The 21,873-nt window shown below is 40.7% G+C and overlaps 1 protein-coding gene across 1 annotated transcript in view; it reads left to right on the plus strand.

The window, feature by feature from the left end:
- The first annotated feature begins 7,557 nt into the window (after positions 1 to 7,557).
- LOC145997302 (spondin-2-like) overlaps positions 7,558 to 21,873 on the plus strand; it is a 209,746-nt gene continuing 195,430 nt past the window's right edge. The window contains exon 1 of the mRNA XM_083134206.1: positions 7,558 to 7,938. Coding sequence (XP_082990332.1) covers positions 7,719 to 7,938 — 220 coding nt within the window. The 5' untranslated portion in view covers positions 7,558 to 7,718. The remainder of the gene's footprint in view (positions 7,939 to 21,873) is intronic.

Here is a 21,873-nt window from a genome sequence, read left to right on the forward strand (position 1 = left end):
AAGTAAAAGAAAAAAAGAAAGGAAACAATGAAATACGAGAAAAACACACGTACACTGTAAGAAAAGTAAAAAAAGAAAATCGAAAATAGGTAAAATATAAACACACACATAACAAAAATACTGAAAATACCAGTTATTTCAGAAATAATTGTTAACTCTCTAGACTTGTTAAACCCGAAGGTGTATGGCTGCAGCAAAACTTGTGAACTCTCGACTTAACAAAACATACACGCACAAACTGTTCGCGTTCCTCGCTAGTTATGGACTGGTTCAATACTTCACTTGCAATGAATGTTTGTAACGCCTCAATTATTTCTGAAACACCCGGTACAAAAGTGTGAATGAGTGCTGGTAATATAAGTTTGCATCTAAGAAGATTTTTCATTTTATTGTTTCCCTGTTATCAATACTGGTTTGTCTCTGTTTCCAAGCCCATTTTCTCCAATAAATGCTTCTTTGCACATGGATGCCGAGGCTGGAACCTCCTAAGCTCCCCCTAAACCTGGGCCTGGAATATATTTCAGTGGTTTGCAAGCTTATCTAGAACTTCTTGTCTGGGGTGTAAGGGTAAATTTGAAGCTAAAATATCCGTAAACTGGGCCTTTGTGGAAAATTTGAGGTAGGTATTGAGTATATTTGAGGGGGTGGGGTTAGAGGGTGTGTGGATAAATCATTGGTCATTGGTTTAGATACCTTTTTAACTGTACGTCTAACTGCAATTCCTTATTTGTGCATCGACTTAACCCTTAACTCTCGGAATTATTACTTATATATGGCTGTAGCAACAGCATAACTTCCTCTACTAACACAATGATAAAAATTAAATTTCCGCCAAGATTTCCCGACTTAATAACAATGCCATTGGAATCGTGCCCACATGGGTGCACTCTTTTCCAAACAATTTGCCAACAATATTGAAAGTGGGGACAGTAATAGGCTGTTGATATCATACATAGGAAGGATTAATAACCCTTAACTTTAGAGTAACAAAACGTGATCGTTCTCGCCTTTAAGTAGCTAATCTCGATATATGATTAGGACACAAGCATCCAGTTCAGTACGAAATTGGAAAACCCAGCGTGAGGAATAAATTATAACTGGAAGGTTGTGAGACTACAATTTCTATTTGATTGTAGAATTTTATTTTTCAAGACGATAGCTAAATCCGACTTGACGATATGAAACTCCACTTGTTCATAATATGCGATATGACAAGAACGTTGGATGTGATAATCTGCAAGGATAGTTTTGCTCATTCTTCATTATAATTTACATTAATTATGTAGCAAATTACAAACTACCTAGGTATAGGTACATTCATCTTCATAGACATGATGATTATCTTTGAGTTTAGGTATGCAGGAAGTAACTTTGATCATATGTAAGTGCTCTCTTTCTCTCTAACACTCTCTATCCCTATCTTTGACTCTTTGGCCACTAGAGAACTATTTTCAATCTTCCTGCCATCCAACACCACAAACCTTTGTGAGTTTTGTCTACCTCCACGTAAAATAGTGTCTGATGCATATTTTCAAATCATTTATCTTTTCCTTACAGATTATACATTCAATGTCTTATTCCTAGCGTATGCTCTACATTTCTCATACTTTTCGTCTGATTTTTAATGATCCAATATACTTGGCATACGAGGGAAATCTTCTCACAGTCCGGGCGTTGATGTGTTGTCTCCTTCCTGCACATAACTAATAGTGAAGTACTAAATGCATCAAGGAGTGGGCACACGCAGCCTGCAACTAACTCAAAAACTAACTGCTAAGAGGTCTAAACCTGGCCCTACTAACCTAACCACCTATGCATTATTAGACCTAAACGGAATTGTAGGTTAGGAGAGCCAGGTGTTAGGAGAGCTATTAGTTTTGGCATTTGTTGCAAGGTGGGTGTGTCCCACACTAGGGATGGCCAGATCCAGATCCTAGCGGATCCGAAATCCGGATCCGGGTCCTAAAATTTTTCGGATCCGGATCCGCGGATCCAAAATTTTCAGATCCGGATCCAGAATTTTCGGATCCGGATCCAGAACTTTCGGATCCGGATCCAGAACTTTCGGATCCGGATCCAGAACTTTCGGATCCGGATCCAGAACTTTCGGATCCGGATCCGTTTTGCCATCCCACATGCGCTTCTTTGGAAAGTAAGAATGTGCTTATAACATATTGTTACCTGCTAATATACATATATATATATATATATATATAATATACATACACACGCGTGTGCGCGATTTGTAATTAATTAATACACTTACAAGGGAGGTCTAAGTCTCCCCCTCCGATTTCCATGAAACTTGCAGGGCCCAAATGAAGAAATACGTGTTTTCTTGTTTCGACAAAAAAATTGTTCTAGGGGGCAACCACCTCACAAATGTCAAGATGAGGACAAATTGAAGTGGAGATCTGACCGCTGTGTTCCCCTCCGATTTCCATGAAACGTGGCAGGTGTATAGTAGGGATGGCCAGATCCGGATCCTAGCGGATCCGAAATCCAGATCCAGAACTCTTTTATTTTAATTTGTAGAACTGTAACTGTAGAACAATTGTATATTTTTTGTATAACATTTCTATCTTGTTATATGTGTTAAAGGTTTCATCCTGGAATGGAATGTCTCACATTTATGTGTGTTTTCATTCCACTCCCCCTCAAATGTCAAGGTGAGGAGAAATTGAAGTGGGAATCTGACCCCGAAACCACGTAAATATGGCATAGAAAGAAACAGGGGACATACGGCCTCTCTATACACCTATCAAATTTCATGAGAATCGGAGGGGGACACAGGGGTCAGATGATCCTCACGTCAATTTGTCCTCATCGTGATATTTGAGGCGGGTTTTGCCCCCTAAAACAGTTTTTTAGCCGAAACAAAAAAACACGTATTTCTTGCTTTGGGCCCCTCTATACACCTGCCAAGTTTCATGAAAATCGGAGGGGGCACAGGGGTCAGATCCTCACTTCAATTTGTCCTCATCTTGACATTTGAGGGGGTTTTGCCCCCTAAAACTGTTTTTTAGCTGAAACAAAAAAAAACACGTATTTCTTCCATTGGGCCCCACTATACACCTGCCAAGTATCATGGAAATCGGAGGGGGACACAGGGGTCAGATCCTCACTTCAATTTGTCTTCATCTTGACATTTGAGGGGGTTTTGCCCCCTAAAACTGTTTTTTAGCTGAAACAAAAAAACACGTAATTCTTCCTTTGGGCCCCACTATACTGCCATGTTTCATGGAAATCGGAGGGGGATACTTAGATAACCTCCCTTGTTAGTCTTACACTTCGTAATTATTTAACACTGCATATATTATAATGTTTTATTTTAATTTGTAGAACTGTAACTGTAGAACAATTGTATAATTTTTGTATAACAATTCTCTCTTGTTATATGTGTTAAAGGTTTCATCCTGGAATGGAATGTCTCACATTTATGTGTGTTTTCATTTCCAATACATTCGAATGATAATGAATACATATTCGTTTCAATGGCATTTACAAAATCACCTCTTCTAACATTTTATGTTAAACAAGTAAGATTATTTTTGTGCACGAGTGTGTTAGCCGATGCATAGCAAAGTATTTTAGGAACAACACTTGAAAAAAATTCTTGTAGGACTAACGAAAAATTTCTTTGTAATCGAAGATCATAATACCTTTTAAGGTGTGGTAATATTATAATGGGATTGAGATACGAAACTCTCGGATCCGGATCCAGATCCGAAACTTTCAGACCCGGATCCGGATCCGGAACTCTCGGATCCGGATCCAGATCCGTAACTTTTGGATCCTGATCCGAACGGATCCGGATTTTTCGGATCCGGATCCGTTTGGCCATCCCTATCCCACACCAGACCATGAAGAAGTAGGGTAGGTTGTGTGAACAGAGGGGAAAAGATGTAACAACTTCAATTACCCGTGACGCAACAGCCCTTGAGGGTCAGGGCTACCTCCCGACTCCGGGTCTCACTCCCACCAGCCGAAGTGAGGGATCATCCAACCAGTTACGAGATGACGTGTGGTCAGCATGACGAACACCCAGTCGTTCATGTAGGCTTCCATAACCGTGTTACACTACTCGTTTGCAGCTCCCCAATTTTACTGAGGATGGTGGGTGGCCACCGGTGCCATACACAGGCCGAAATCTCAGGAAAAGTTGTTACGCTTCACCCAGGAGACTCGAACCTGTGCGCGTCCCGTAGCCGGAGCCCAAAGCATGACACCTTAAACCGCACGGCCAGGGTGCGGGGCACATCTCTACTTACCTGGGTATATTCTCAAAAATGAATTATAAAAGACATATGTTAAATGTAAATTGTTAATGTTCTTTAGCAGGAAGGGAGAGAGGAAAAACAAAATTAATCAAAGTGAAATTGTTATTTTTGTCTACGTAATCAAAACCCAATTGGAAGAAATAGTTTGGAAACAAAAGAAAAACGAGGCATCCAATATCAATTTAGGAAGCGTCAATTACGCGCTCAGCTAATTAGATTGCCATCTGTTTTCCGCATTTTGAACATTTCAATCCGCCGCATCTTGCGTTCGGCTGGTTGGCCAAACCCACCGGAGCGGACTCATTTCGTCACGTTATGGAATTAATTTGTGGATCCATTTAACTAGTGCGAATCGCTGGTATATGTTATTGGCCGTCATTAGCGTCGAGTGATTGAAAGATTCGGTTATCCGGAGGCAAACTCAATGATGGCTGCAGCTAATTTGGAGAATTGTGGGATGGGGTGGGGAGCAGAGGTTTTCCAATTTTCCAGATGAGATCGCGAGGAGCGAATAGGTAGGGGATGTCCGCCACTACTCGTTCGAATGGAACAGTAGTTACGAAATGCAGTGGTGCGGTGAACATTTTTACCTCGCTGCTGCGATGGTGCAGAATACCTTGAAAAGCGGATACGAGTTGGTCCTCTTTACCTTAAACTGCATGAATACACCACCCACGTTTTTATTAAAGAAGCCTTCTCTGGAAAGGTCAGGGAATTTTGAAAATACATCTAAAAATCTGTTAGAGGCAGGGAATTTTGAAAAACACATCCTGAAACAAGGAAAGGTCAGGGAATTTTGACAATGCTGAAGCTAGGAAACGTTAGGGAATTTTAGAAATGCGCCCTAAAACCCGTTAAAGTCAGGGGAAATCTAGTGTTTTTTGTACTTGCCAGGATTTAGGAATGAAAATCAATTCCACTCCTTTCTTGAACCAGCTTCTTGATTGGAGATATGCTTAACAAAAACAAAAGGGAGAATTTCAGGATGTGTGTTCAATTTCTATTGCCGGTGACTGTACATAGTCTTACACAAATATCTGAAAGGATACCACAATCTACCTAATGTTCAGCCAGTCCCTGTACTACAGGAAGTCCACTTTTCGTATGATTGCGACAGCTGCAAGACATCGTGTCCTTGAAAGCGATAATATCCTGATTGTTCGGCAACACACTTAACTGTACTGTATCCTCGAGTTGCATATACGCAAGGAGTACAGGAAAATAATTCAATCACTTTTCCATCGGTTGCCTCTGAAACATCTGCCGTTACTAATCTCGTTGATGATGGGTCTGGTCAAACTAAAGACTGGTGGTTAAATAACTCAATTGTTAATCTTGTTTCCAACACACAACTGCTTTCATTAAACTATTTCATGGCGGTATAAGGTCTCCGTGGATATAATGGGAGAATAAAATTTTCGACTGCATGCACTCGCGCGCGCACACACATACACAATAAAATATCCTTCACCAAATCAACTTTAGGGTTGATTGATTTAGTGATTTGTTTTATTTTGCTTCCCTTTTTCTGCCAGTTTTGGCTAATCGCAAAGATTAGGATGAATGGTGGTAAGATGAAGTGGATGAACGCATGAGAGTCCAGACACCATAGCCTTGTTAGTCGGCCAGAATGCAGGACAGTGTGTGCTACGTGGTAGAGAGGTTGACATTTACGTGTTTCCAAAAAGGCTCGCCCCTTACACCTCAATCTTACGGTTTAACAGCTAGAGAGCAACATAGAACACATGCTTTCAGACATGTACAAAAATTCACTGACTATTATGTTATAAATGATTCTTTAATTGCAAAATTTTTATAAGTATGGCTTGTATCAGGCATAACATTAATCTAGTATAGTCAAGTATTGTAAAATAGAAAAATGCGGTACTAAGCACGGGTAGAAAAATTCAGTGCTTAAATAGATATTTATTTAATATTTCGAGTTCGCTTATGGAAATTTCCATTACCTTTTCTTAAAAAAAAAAAAAAACAGTGTTTTTTTATGTTCGTGGGCCTCCCCGATGGCGCAGTGGTAGCGTTGATACATTGTAATCAAGGGGTCCCGGGTTCGATACCCGATGGAGGCACGTGGCATAGTGGTTCGGATCCCACTTTAAACTGTAGGTCCAGTACCGATTAGCCTTACTGTGCATAAAGTGGACTTAAAACAACAATTCAATCAATCAATTTTTAATGTTTATGTGTTTTCTGTATAAACGTGTATCATTAAATCGAAATAATGAACACTCCATTATAAATTTTTGCAGTGTTGCTTCACGAATTTTAAAATCTGCGGCGATATGGTAGAGTCGGCCATATATTGGAATGTATTGAATTCCTTTTTATTCATGATGTTACCAGTAGAGCCATCTTTAGGAAAGCCACTCTGGTGCAAGAATTAATTACTTTTAATCCAGTCTTTTATTAATTAATCAATTAAATGTGTCGTTTTAAGTATTCAGCTTATTCTTTTTGAATGTGCCGAGCTTGCTTTTCCCAGACTGACTTGTTTTATCAAATGTTTATAGATTGTCCTCACCGTCTGTGAGGAAGCTTTTAATGCGTTGTTTGTCACATGCAGGTATCTTTACAACCTTGCGCTTTTATTTTTTCCCAAGGTTTTTTTACAACTCTTGTTTTAATCTCTTAAGTCAGAATTTTAGATAAGTGGTTATTTCCCCGTATACATTGAAGGGTGCAAAATGGCCTAGAGTGCCAACGCACCCAAAAAATTTAACTCGATTATTCAATCAAATATTTAAGATCATATTTCAAAATATTACCATATTTGCCAAAAGGAAAGAAAATGCTGGCTCCTCAGAAAAAGGGGTTAACGCCTGAAACTGTCTTTTTCTACCCCTGCTAGTAAATATATACTATTAAACTGCAACATGTATCTCGTACAGCTAATCGGGACTGGGCTTACAGTTTAAAGTGAACACAAACTTTGCCATCTTAATTTATAGCCTGGACGTGCATCTAGGTGTCTGCTGGGGTCTAGTGTTATCGGCGCAGGTGACGTGACGAAGAGACGCCTCAAAAATCCCGATAACCGCGCCGCCCATCCTGGTTCCGGCGGCCCACATCCAGCTCTGTGGCGCGAGGCGAGAGCGGTGATTCAATCGCGGGACTCCCGAGCGCATGCACGCCGGCTCGCGCGCGCGTCTCCCCCCGTGTTTGTGTACCCCAAACGCCGGAGGTAACCGAACATCGACGACGAGTGCCGAAACGACAGTCGGTCTGGTGTTTTGGCCTTACTTATACGCGGATTGCGCCCGTCCCAACTGCACTCCGAGATTTTAACCTCAGCCGTTCGAACGTGGTGGAAAGAGAGGGAATCGCAAGAGCGCGCCTTTGAGAACGTTTCATAACCTCCCTCGTTGATTTACTTTTTTTTTGTATTTGTGGATTTGAGGAAAGGGTTGACCGGTTACCATCATGCACTGCGATTTTATCCCCCTGTGCCTGTTGGTTTCCGCCTGTCTCGTCGTACTGGGTCATGAGGTTAGCGGGAAAGTTCTGCAGCCGTCAAGCGAACCGTGCAAACCGGACAAGCTAACCGTGTACAAGGTGGTCCTCCACACGTTCTGGAGCAGAGACAAGTTTCCGAAGCATTACCCTGACTGGAGGCCTCCTGCCCAGTGGTCGAAGCTAGTAGGTGAGTAGCAAGTTCATTTTCATTCATTCCTTTCGCTTTTTCATTCATTCGCTCGCAAAGTTGCATTCATTCATCCGACTAAGTTTCCTTACATGTTTTACGTAACACGGTCCCTGCTTTCGTTGCTCGTTTGTTCTCGCTCCTTGTGCTAAACAGGAACGTTACGTAATACCTCCCATTGAAGTGCAAAGTTGCAACCACTCTCGTTTCGTGTCAATTAACGTGCGGTGCTCCCGACGTGATTTCGCATTCCGTCGTTCCAGACGTGTTTGCAAAGTCGGAACGCCCGTGTCTGGGAATCATAGCAAATGTTTTGACACCTGTTTCCCCGGCACGTGGGCGACACCTATTCACGTGCTATATCGAAAGGTCAAATTTCTCCTGCAACTTCGTCGAATTCACTGTAGAAATGCAGTGTACTGGCGGAGTGACTTTTAAAGTGAATTTCAGCAATGCTATTGGTATGCAGCTATAAAACCTAAGAGAACTGGAATAAACTTTTCCTAAGAGACGTTCTGGTACCTAGCACATACTTCTTGGAATAGTCGTGATACTTTGGCTATGCCTGTACGCTGCGTTAACAATTGTGCCACGTGACCTAGTGATATCTCAACATCTAACAGACGAGAACTGCCTCCGGTTCTGTAAATGTGTTTTCCTTTATTAGTGCTTTTCATAAATTCGTCTGATCATTATCGACGCGATTAGCCAAAATTGGCGTAAAACAACAAGAAATATAGATTGATTGATTTTACTTCGCCTTTCTGCCATTTGTGGCTAATCGAGAAGCTGATTATAATTTGCAATCGGATTATATGAATGAAGGGACAATCACAGACACAAAAGGGCAGCATCCTTGGTTCGAATCCCGTCCTGGGCATGGATGTTTGTGAGTGTCCATTCATAAATTTCACGATGTCATCATTCATCCCCATCTTTAAAATTATCCAAAAGTGGCAGAAAAGCGAAGTAAAGCAAATCAAGTCAAAAGAAAAGGACAGAACACAACGCGAGCCCCGCAGGGTATTATACTGGCCGCGGGTCCAGACGCCAGAGCCTCGCTAGTCTGCAAAATGCAGTCCAGGGTATAAAGTCCGCGCGTTCATTATATCCCCAGCGGTTAACAAAGGGAGCGGTACTCTTTGTTAAAAGAAACACCCAAGTTGGCGGTTTTCTTTTGAAGTAGAAGCAACAAACTGGAGTAGGAAAGCGATGTTGCCAAATTGAAGAGATAAAGAGGAAAAGAAGGAAATTGTAAGGAAAAAAAGAAAGAGAAACAAAATTAAAGAATATGGAAAGAGAAAATAAATACAGATAAAGATTAAAAAGGAAGTGTTTAAGGGTATTATCGAAGGGGGGGGGGAGAAATATCCAACTCTTACATATTAGGCCTTAATTGACACCGGGGTTCTGGGGGGATTCTGAATTAAACGTGGGGGGGGGGGGGCAGTATCCAACTCTAGGTCTTACATTATGGCTGGTATTTTAGTTAGAGGGGGATTGAACATTAAATTGAGGGGGAATATCCAATTCTTGTGTATTACTATTGTCTTAGACTGTTGCGGAAATTCTGGTGTGGAGACTGAGAATTAATTTTTTTGGAGGAAGCAATGCTGTCTAAAACTAGCATGGAAATTTTCGTGTATTGTATTAAATTTAAAGGAGAAAATAGGAAGCTCTTGATAAAGTGTTAAATCTTAGATTGTCGAGAGATTTCTGTAGTGGAGAGAGAGTTCGAACATTAAATTTTGGAGACTGTATTTAGCGATATTGTATGTAGTACACGTTTTCGACCCCAAACGTGCCAAAGGAAGAGCTGGAAAAGACAAAATATCTCGGGATCTTAAGGAAGTATTGACACCCCATTAAATTAATATTCTTGAAAGCCTACAAAGAAATGGGTGTAAACATTTTCTTGCTTGCTTCACACGCAACCATGTGTTGCGAGAATGCGTGTTTGGCGCTTTACTGAGGTGAATGTGAAGTTTCATACTATAGCTGCATTACAAGACACAAGCGATATTCTCGATATTCATTAATAACATCACTTCTTAAAATATAATGCTTAGTGTTGGTATACTGCTTAATGTAAAGCAGGTGCATCATTTGGGACAAAAATATATCGAATCCGTATTTGTAACTTGTCATAGGAAAATTTTAAATTTTCACTGAAGATAAAATCCAAGTAATTATTGTTATGCATTATGGTTTGTTACTAAAATAATTATATTTACCCGAGGAAAACTGGGGGTGAGTTCTTTGAAAGAGGAACCCTGTTATATTATCGCCCTGAGGTTAAGAATTTCTAGCTAGGGTTCTGTAATGTCTCGTGAAACAAATTGAATCTTCCATACGGCTGGAGCATGTTATTTGGTTTGCCAAGGTTGAATTGTCTATCTTTATCTTAAGTTGTGTAACAATTTGTGTTAAATACTCAAATTGAGTTTTATTAACAAACTCAAAAATACTATTTATATGCATATTTACATATTTTAATTTACTACATTTAACCAATCAATGTGCTAGCTTTAAGTTTTTTCGAAAATCGAACAATCAAAAAATATGGACAATGTAACATGGTATTTCATTCAAATAGACATCAACTATTACACATTCATCCAAACTATTTTCGGGGGTTTATGAACGATTTTAGGGGTGGTCTTGAGTGATGGGCACCCCTGTTTAGGGAATAAGGACAGATCAAGTATAGTGTTCTGTAAAGCTAAGAAACAAGTTACTTTCGGTAGACACACTGTCGTAATTAAATACTTTGTGGGGATTACGATATGGTTTGATGGCGCGAATGATGTTTTTTTGGGGGGGGCGCACATGATATAATCTGGGGGGACGCATGACATGATTTTTGGGGCGAATGCGCCATTGGCTTTGAGGGGGGTGGGCACCTCTGCTCTCCATGAAGGAAATAATATCCTGCAGTTTTGTCTTCATACTTAGGATTTTCACTAGCAGCCGTGAGTGATAACTTGCATTATGCAAAGTCTAAGGAAAAACTAAAAGAACAACACTATAACAAAGCAACAAAACAGCACAACACAACACAACTAGTTAAAAAAATCAACCCCGCACGTGGTTATGGCGCAAAAATAACGAGAGCCGCCTTGCAACTACAAGAAATGTAAAGAAAATGTGGCAACAACGTCTGAGTGCACGCGCTTATCGGGAGCGGCTTGGCTATTGTTTGCTATTGTTGTCAGTGTTAAGTTTCATAAAAGGGTTGCCGATGGGGACATAATAAACGCGCGGACTTTTTACTACGTGGAAGAGTGCTTGACATAATGGCTGTGGTCAGAAAAGGTCACCCTTCACTCCCCAAAAATATAATAGGAAGGGAGTCAGTCGCTAGGGTGTTTAATTACTGGTTCGATTCACGCGGTTGCAGATTTTAAGTGGGAAATTTTCCTGCAATGTTCGTGCATTGAGCAGCTCTGTAATTCGCCCAGTCTCTAATTAATACAGCTGGAATGTGGTGCTGATCACATCACCCCAACAAATCACAGAGATCGTGAATATGTGGGTTCTTACTTCCACATCCTCCCCTTCATACCTTGACAGCATGTTACAAGAGGTAGCTTTACCGTTTTTGTTTACGAGTAGACTGTCCCAAACGGTCTATGTGCATCACTGAGATGTACATAAAAACGACCAGGACTCGAACCCACATTTTTACCATGCTGTGTCATTACTCTACCAACTGAGCTACCGAGCCTGTTCGTAATTCTCTGTCAGTGCTATCGCAACGGGATCTGTTACCTTTGAAACACCTATTACCTTATATTTTCGGCAGGTTCTGTACCTCAGTTGGTAGAGCCATTGCACTGTAGCAGAGACCTTAGTTCAAGTCCTGATCGAGCTGTATTTTTTCACTTAAATTACAACGTAGTACATCTACGTATAAAGAAGCTTGTTAAGAGAGAGAGAGAGTTTGTTTGTTTACGTTTGTTTTAAATCCACTTTATGCACACGAAAGATAATCGGGACTGGACCTACAGTTTAAAATTGAATCCGAACCATTATGTGCCTCCACTGGGTATCAAGTGCGGAACCATATTAAGATATAGAAAACGCCAGAAGAGGAAGATAAATAAAAGTAGCCTGGGATAGAAAACGAGAGAGAGAAGAAGATAGAAATATAAACTAGACAAGTGGGTCAGTAAGGAAGAAGAAGAAAACGAGACAGAACGTAGTCTTAAAGAAGATACAGAAAAGGAATAGTGCAATTAAGATTGATAAAAATATAAGGAAGACAGATTAAAATGAAAAACATAGGAATAGAAAACTTCTGAAGAAGTAGACACAGTGAAGAAAGAGAATTGTACAAGTATTTATGGACTGTGCAACGCCGAACGACGAAATAACGGTCTATGATCATCAATTTTCGCTGCCATCGAACTAGCGTAAAAAAATTACCGTGACCGTTTTTAAAGTATTAACGACCATTACAAAGTTTAATGGTTCGGTTTGTAATAATATATTTATTGGGCACGAAACTGTAATTTATGATCATTATGCATGATGAAATAGTGAAATTTGAATTAAAAAATGCTACTTTTCGTTTTTGTAAATTAACAGGCAGACTGTTAAATCTTAACGGAATAATGTAAATGTTACGGTAAGTAACAGTGTGTAGAAAGAAAGATACTATAATTCTTCTTTTGTCCAAGTGGGTATGGGGTCAGTACCCCCTCACCCCCTCGACCATTCCTACGCGTTCCCTTTAAGTCGTGGTATACAGTATTGGCCAAATTAATGGACTCATTGTAAAAAGGAAGCACATATCCTTGTTTTGAAAGTGTTCAAACTACGTAAATATATTTGACGATTATCACTTTTTATGGGATTAAACTGTGTTTGCTTCGATATAATATTGTTTCCCACAATCCTTTCTATTACTGTGCCCCAATAATAGATGGCAGCACGAGTCTTTGCATATTCGCAAAAAAATCCTTGAATAATACGTACATTGTTTACCGTGTTATTTATGCTATTTTTGGTTATAAAAAAGGAAATAATATTAACTATGGTTGTTGTAAGTGTGTTATTTATTTGTATCTTCGGAGCAACACGAAATTTCATAAACCATGTGGTTTGAAGTTTAGAAAATAGAGTGAAAAGGAATTGTACACAATCTGAAATGGGCTCAAAAAGAGCGAAAGATGAAGGCCAAAGGGTCAGTGCGTGTAACAATGCAATGTTTATCACAAATCATTAAATCTGTCACATTTCTCTACATAAAGTGAGTTTATCTGAGTTTCATTTTTTCAACTAATGAGTGCAGTAATATGGCCAATATTCTAGTCTTAGGTATGCATGTTATTCAACATTACAGGTATTACATCAATTCTAAAACCAGATATGTCGCTAAGACTTGAGATCTGCGGAACTGTAAGGACAAATAACTCTCCTAAGAAACATGAAGATCCGTTGTGGTCCAGACAGACTCTTGCGAGACTCCACAATTAGTTCCACGAACGCAGCACGGTGATTTCATCAGCAAGTTAAAATTCTGTGCACACAAAAGCGCCGGAAATGCCATTTTATTGAGTTTTCAGCAAACGAGCACAGCGATAATTGCTTTTGATATCTGTGACGTTTTATTTCCTAATTGTTTCACGCGAGTGCCAACTTGACACAAATAGCTGTCACTTTGTTGTGATGCTTTCGTGTTTTGCGTAATTTCAACGAATGGAGACTTTGATTGCTTTAGCGCAACTTAAATTGCATTTTGAACTTGATCGCGTATTCACAGCGTGTTCAAAAGTATGTGACAGGAGGCTCATTGATTGAAAACTGCAGAAACTGCCTTTTAAAGTGCTGTTTTGTTTATGTTTAAAGAGTAATTACAAATCTTTTGTTCCTTCGCACAAAGTACACGCATATGGACGCTTCTAATTTAACAGTTGGCTCATTATATCCGTTAAAATACTGTACGAGCACAACATGCTCTTCGTACATTGAAACTGCTCCATTTTTCTGGAAACTGAACTTGCTTCAACTTGACTCTCTTTGACTCACGATATCCAGTGGCCGCGATTAGGTTCCAAAACTGGGGGGGCAAGGTGCCAAAACTACAGGTGGAGGGGGGGGGGGCAAGAACAGTTTACTTTCCCTTGATACATAAGCATTAGATATCTATTCATATAATCCTTTTTTCTTTCATATTTTTATTCAATTTGTATTTTTGTATTCAATGTTCATCCATCATACATGTAATCAGGGTACGTTCATATATACCATTTGTACTTTTACTTTACTTTGCATTAATCACCCAGACAAGGGTTTGTTGTAAGAGCGGCCCTCGAGGGCGAAACACGCCCGCTCTAATAAAGACTATTTTATTATTATTATTATAAGGTTTAGCATAGTGTGGGAGTAAAAGTGGCAAAAAGTGAAGGGGCAACTGCCCCCCTCGCCCTCCCTAATGGCCGCCATTGACGATCTCGATTGTTCTGGGTTCGAGTCACGGCATGGTCTTGGACGTTACATTGTGACTAGTCCATCAGTTTCACCCACTTAACTAACGAGATACTTAACTTCACTATTGACTCAGATACGTAGAAGTTACGTAGACAAACATAATAATACTAATAATAACGCGTGGCACAACAGCCCGTGGGGACCAGCGCGTATCTACCGACTGCCGACCTCACTCCCGCTAGATGTGGGAGATCATCCAACCAGTTACGGAGTGACATGTGGTCAGCACGACGAACCCCAAGCAGTTGCTGTAGGTTTTCCATGACCGGATTACGCCATTCAATTGAATCGCCCCAATTTCCTCACGACCACCGTTCCCATACGCAAGCCAAAATCTCAGGAAAAGTTGTTACGCTTCCCCCAGGAGACTCGCACCTGTGAGCGTCCCGTGCCGGAGCCCAAAGCTCACGACTCAGTCCGCATGACCACGGTGCGGGACAAATAAACATATTAATATTATGTATGAATCAATGGAGTTTGCTGTTGCGTTACTTAACAACCTCTCCAGGCTAATCTCGACGTTGAGGATGATAAATTGGCAAGATATATGAGAACGTCGAACCTAGATGTCCAGGGTGGTGATCAGGTGTCCTATCGACTAGGGTTCCTTGTGGTGCAACGAAATTTAACTGAAATTTAGGAATCTACGCAGACTGACAGTCCAGTCGCTTTCTTATTAAACGATTGATGATCACTTCACTTGCTTTCATAGTCTCCCTTCCCTCTCTCGATTTGTCACTACAAACAACCTTTAATCTTCCTTAACTATACTTCACTTTGTCCAGCTTCTATCTCCCTTTTTCTCCGATTCTCTTCTCTTCATTTTTCACTACTTTCCGCTTCTCTTTCTTCCTCCTGTCTCATATATATATATATCATATTTATATTTCTCTCTTTTCTTATCTTTCTTTCTTCTTCTCTTCTCTTTCTATCTTTCCTCACCTTTTAATTTCTCTTGTTTCCCTCACTCACGCATTATCTTCTTTCTCTGGTTATCACAGGGGGCTAAGACACCAGGTGCTCCGGGTTCGAATCCCGACAAGAGCATCGGTGGTGTTTGTGAATGTCCGTCACTTCATCTATTTCATCACATCATCAGTCATCCTCATCTTCGCGATTAGCCAAAAGTGGCAGAAAAGGCAAAGTTCCCCGTGCATATAGCAGCGTGCCACGAAGGCACATTTGGATGATGTGGGGGTTGGGCCCCACACATTCTCGATCTCGGCCACTTTCGAGGTGGTGATCAGCCCCTATCCCCCAGGGTTGCCCCCAGGTAACGATCACATTGATTTGAGGCTGGGTGAGCTCCAGAACCGCTTTATACGGGGACAAGGCTGGAAAAATTCCGACCTTAGATCAGCCACTCCGGGAATCGAACCTGGGTCTCCCGCCTGGCAGTCAGACGCTTTACCGACAGACCAACGTGACAAGAAAAGTGACAGAAAAGCAAAGTAAAATAAAGCAAATCAATCAATCAAATGCTTCCACTTTTCAATCCTACTTCCTCTCAAATAATCGCCTTCTGTAATTGAATTTTTATAGATATATACCTATAATATGTATTTTAAAAGTGATCTTTTCTAATTTGGACAAGGACTCCATTTCGTAGCAAGGTGCTAAATATGGGAGATATCTCTGTCGTTTCTGAAGATGGGACGGATCGTTTCAAATCACTTCATCCTCTGGCTGAGAAACGAGAGGATTTCAGAACTTCTCTTGGAAATTGATCCGTATTTTGTTGATGGATCCTGGGTCTATTTTCTACTTTTATTTCTGACGCCTCTTTCTCCTGTCGATAGCAGTCGAAGCGTGCTTCTCTTGTACTCCGTGAAGCAATCAATCATAGTTTGTGTCAAAACAGTTTTTCTGCTTCTTTCTTTGTTTGCGACAGAACATTCACCGAGGCTTTATCGGAACGTTGTGTGGGCTTTCGAAGACTGTGGGAAATTATTGCCCCTCTCCTCTTTTCCAATGTCGCCCAGTTAAGGGCATACAATCAGCGTCTAACCAAGATAAATTGGTGTTTGATACGACATCTCTTTCCAATATTTTTTGTTCTGATTTCGTAGGAAACTGCTCTGTGAAAAATTGCACCTCGCGGCTCAATAATGGCGATTGTGAAACATCGCGGAACATGTTTCTCGACCAATCATGTTTTCTTTTATGAATTAACATGATGAATTTTCGTGTGTGTTATGATTAACATTTGGGATGGTACCGAGATGACACGAGATTGAAGCCTGTCTCGGCATTCGTAAACCCGAAGGTCCATTGCACCAGCGACTTACCTAGGTATGTTTTCTACTTACCTCTATCCTGAGCAAGATCAGTCTACTCTTCAACCGTCGTCGATTTATAATTCAGGGGTTCCAGGTTCGATTCACGGTGGTAGCAGATTGTACAGTGGTTCGTATCCTACTTTAACTGTAGGTCCAGTCCCGATTAGTGTATCTGTGCATAAAGTTGATTTAAAACAACATTTTAAAATAAATAAATGCGAAAATGAAAGAAAATCCTCGGAGACCATTACAGTTTCCTCTTGATACGTAAACTATAGTTTTTGAAAAAAAAAGAACAACTCTTGATCGTCCTTTCCAAGTTCCTTCAGGTCCATCTTAATATTGTCATTCTATGTTCTATCTTGGTCTTCCCACAAGCTTTCAGTTATTCCCAAAGGGATGAATAGGTTATGCGGTTCAGTACTAGTAGCCTTCCCTACTATCTTGTTAAATTCTCTATAATCTTCCTATTTTGGTTATTCAGCGTCACTATTCTACCTCTTGGTTTAAACTAGACGCTGATGATGAATATCAAACAGATGAAATGGATGCCATATCTAGGATTCAAACTCGCCACATCTGGTTTTGTAGCGTTGGTCACTACGTCATGAAGATACCTGCGAATATGTAAAACTCCAGGGATCATATTCTTGGGTCTGTCATTTTTCGAGATTGGCTGAAGAGAGAAATCAATATAGGCTAAGCTGAATTCCTCACATCCACAGATGGCATGCAGAATGCCATCATTTGGTCCTGGAAGAGAAATGAAACAGGTTACTATGGTGATATACATGATGGTATTGATGTTGCCAAATGTAAGAAGATGGTCCTACCTTGGCCACTTCTGCAAGCAGACTGAAATCTCAAGAAAAATCAGTGATAAAGAGAAGAAACAGTACCATCCCAGCATCAGTTCGTACGCGATCGCATCTTTTAGTCTGAGAAAGCGCTACGACCAAGGTTCCAGGTCTCAACTCTTGAGGGAGACGGGACATCCTGCATCACTGTAGCACTCTGTAACACTACAATGAGCAATATGAGGATGAAATGTAAAAATAATACATTAATTTCCAAACACCTTGTGTATCGCGCTTCTAGCCTCCCAGAAAAAAAAAGCGAGAAAACAATTGAGTCCATCAAAGAGGCGGAATTGCTGTGGGGGCTCTAACCTTTTAGCGAGGCAGAATTTTTTAATGGGCAGCGCCCACGGCACACCTGCTGTGACCTTGAAGCTTCAGGAGATATGAGGAAAACATCCTGAAGACCACCGGGTGTTGCTGTTAGCCTTGGTCTCCCCACGTGACCGAGACGAAGAAGCTGAGTCTGTTGCCACACGCAGGGAGGCTCTGCTTTGCTTCCGACTCTAGAATTTTCCTGCAACATCGTTCATTTTGCCGTTGAATCGGATCATATTAGAAGCGGAAGAACTTATGTCGGCCATGTTCTTAGCTAAACCAATCGTACACGTCTTTGACAATAATAGCATGCGTCCACTGGAGAGGTGGAACTGAGATGGGATGAAAGTTTACACAATCTCGTCTCGCTCTCGGTCTTCCCTCCTCTTTCTAAGACCTGTCTCCTTCTCATCTTGAATCTCCAAGTAAGAGAGAGACTACTGAAATGTAAAATGTTGTCGCCTTGTAAGATAGGGATCCCGGATTCGATATCCGTGGAGACACATAGTGGTTTGCATACTTTAAACTAGAGGCCCAATCCCAATTAGCCTATGTCTGCATAAAGTGTACTTAAGCCCCGAATAAAGGGGTACTTGGGGCCAACCCGAGGGGGTTAAAGGCAGCCGAAGCGTGGTGCTGATCACATCACCTCCAAAAGTGTCAGAGAACAAGAATGTGGAGGGCCTATTGCACCACATCCCCTCCAATATGCATGGTGCAAGTGCACGGGAAGTTTATCTTTCCTCACTTTACCTAATAATGTAAAAAAAAAAAAGACACATTATAGAAAATATTTCCATATGGCATGATCTGGTTTTAGTCTCCCAAGTGTTGCCTCGATAATTGTAAAAAAAATGTGGTCTCCATTTCTAAACGCTTCTCTTGATGTTGTTCAGCTTCCACAAACACGAATCCCACTCTATTCCCAGCTACGCAGGTGACGGCTTTAGCGCGTCGGTGCGTTGGCGGGTGGAAGATATGTCTTCAATAATCACGGCGTTCCTGGGAATGTTCGGATGAGCCGTGTTGGCATTCCTCTCCTGTTCCAACGCAACGAAGCGGTCGTTCGGACCAGGCGAACGTGGAATTCCGTTCCTCGGATATTATTACGCGAAGTCGATGCAGTGCGTGCCTGCAGCATGCTCGTAGCGGGAAGAATGCGTCGGCAGAAAACAAACTTCCAGCACGGAACACGGAACTTTTCTCCAAAGTGGAAAGGTAAGTTCAACAGCCACGCTGTAGAAATTAGGACGTTGCATTCTTCAATCTCCATTGGATTAAGTGTCTGGAGTTACAATGGCTAATCAGATAGCTTTCGCTTTATCATTTCTTTACTCGGTGTTTTTTTTTCTGGTGGTACCCAATGATACGCTGTACGGCATCTTTCTATAGGTGAGGATAGAAACTAATAGTTTTACTTTTACGAAGGAAGTGTTTGAGTGTGTGTAACTACATGCAGGATCATTTATGATCATACAATTTTGAGTAGTTCTCACGTGGGTAAGTTAGATTTATATTGGCATCATGTTTACATGTCATCATAAGAAAGAGGTGTTTTAAGGGAATTGGAAAAAGAGAGATGAAAGAAACTGTAGAGAATGAGAGGAAGGCAAAGAATTAATTAAGCCACAGAGAGGGAGAGAGAAAGAAATAGAGAAGCGAGAGAGAGAGAGAAATAAATTAGGGATCCTAACAGAAATCAATATTTATAAGTAGAGAGAGAAGTATAAAATATGAAAGCGAGAGGTACAAAAAGAAATACAGAAGAACAATGTAAAAAAGTGAGAAGAAAGAGGAATATCAGAAGATCGATAGATAGAGAGAATAAAGAAGAAACTGACAAAGTGTGAGGGAAAATATAAGAAAAGAAATGATCAAGAAGAGATGAAGTAAATACGACCGAATAGGTATTAAAAGTGAGAAAAGATCGAAAGCTGGGAAGAAGATGCAAGGAAAGAAAGAGAAAAGAGTTACAAATAAAAGGAAGGAAGGAAGAGGAAGTAAACAATTTTTATATATTTCAAGAGGAACCACATGAGTTCTTACGATGAGCACAATAACAAAGCAAGACGAAGAGTACCGGAATCTTTCTTCCAAGGTAAAAAGCTTGTTCTTGTTTCTAAAATACCTTTGTTTTATCCATTCATCGCATGCTGCACTTACTCGTATACGCCGACCTCCGTGGCGGAGTGGTTATCAAAGCATGTTACAACGCCCGAGGTCTCCGGTTCGAATCCCGGCCTGGGTGTAGGTATTCTTTTTGAGTGCCCCTTTGTCACTTTCATCATATCATGACTCATCCTAATCTTCGAGATTAGCCACAAGTGGCAGAAAGGAGATGTGCAAAATAAAATTTAGAAACAAACAAATCAGAAAGTAAATATTATCCCAGCCTTAGACGTTCCTCTTGTGCTTGGTTTTGTTTCGATAAAATATGTTCAGGATACTCAACTGTTTTGGCCGTGTGAATTCCAATGTCGAACCAATACCCACCCGGTCGTCCGTCTCAGATGGCTTGCCCGACCAATCAGCGTAAGCGCCTTCACCTTTCCTAGGCAGAGTCACGGTCCACGATAACAGCCCCTTCCCTAATCGACCAAGAACCTTTCCCGTCAGCGTGCTTTGTCGTGGCGTACCCATTAGGCGAGGACGATGACGAGATGTCCTCCGCAATGGCCCCTGGCGTCGAGATATCGCCGTGCTCAGAGGGCGCTGGTGGAGGAACCGCACGAGATTTGAGGGCTGATCCCTTTGTAATGCTTCCCAATAGCCGCGAGGGGAGAGAGGGATGCTTCGTTCATGTTACTCGGATTCAGATTCGTCTTCTCTCGGTTGAAAAAAAAGTTTTCGAACGAAAATACGTGGACTATTATACTATCCTATTTTAATTTTATTTATTTATTCTTAAAAGGGGATGAAGATGAAGGAAGCGGGATAAGGGAACACTGGACAAATTTTGATGAAATGATCTCATAAGTTAACAAATGAGGTATTCGTTTAATTTGATGATAAACTCATCTGAAGCCTAGCATCAGGCCTCTATCCACTCTCTTCCCTCCTCCTCCCGTCCTCTCTCTCCCTTTCTCTTTGTATAACCCTGAGAAACAAAGACAAAGGAAAGGGAGAGGGAATCGGAGAGAAGTAGAATAAAAAGAAAGAAAGAAACAGTGAGAAATGAAAGGAAGAAAGAAACAGAAAAAGAGAGAAAGAAACCGACAAGAGAGAAAAAGGGAGAAAGAAATAAACAGAGAAAAAGAGAAACAGAAGAGAAAGAAAAAGACAGAGAAAGACAAAGAAAAAGGAAAGAGAAACAGAGAGAGGCTGAAACAGAGAGGGAGAGGAAAGGGAGACAAGGAGAGAGAAACTTGGAGAAAAAGATAAGCAGAGTCGGAGAGACAGAGATTGCTTTCTATGCCGTCTCAAACTTTCTCTGAAGAGGATCTTAACATCTGCAATACATGGTCTAAATGTGATAATATTGTGAGCAAATAAGCTGTAAGATACGTATAGAAGTTAGAAGGAGGACGTTTTCTGGTCTGCTTTTACGTGCGAGATCGAAAAAACATGACATATGATAAAACAAAACAGTTCCATGACCCAAGAAGCCAATCAAATCTGTTCTTGTCCAGATTAGCATAATTTAACGCAGTAATGTGTGACAGTACAAAATGACGCACTTCAGGCGACCAATCAAAATACTTTCTCAGTACAGCGACTGGCGGTTTGTAGTATAACATATACCGTCCAATATGCACTTGAAACATTAGAATTTTGTATGCTAGATATTAGAACAAACAAAAGTATTGCATTACACAGATCTTTTGCCGAGGGTTAAGAAGAAAATTTTTGAAGAATAGAACTTATGGTGTAATAATTCATTACAAAGTGTTGGTGAAAGTTATCGTCCTTATGTTGATTACACTAGGAAAAAACCTTGGTTTTATAATTGTAAAGGTTCAAGAAATGCAATTGTTTTAATAAATAGA

Source organism: Lepisma saccharinum, chromosome 1 (assembly GCF_977018435.1).
Source record: "Lepisma saccharinum chromosome 1, izLepSacc3.1, whole genome shotgun sequence".
Lineage (NCBI taxonomy): Eukaryota > Metazoa > Arthropoda > Insecta > Zygentoma > Lepismatidae > Lepisma > Lepisma saccharinum.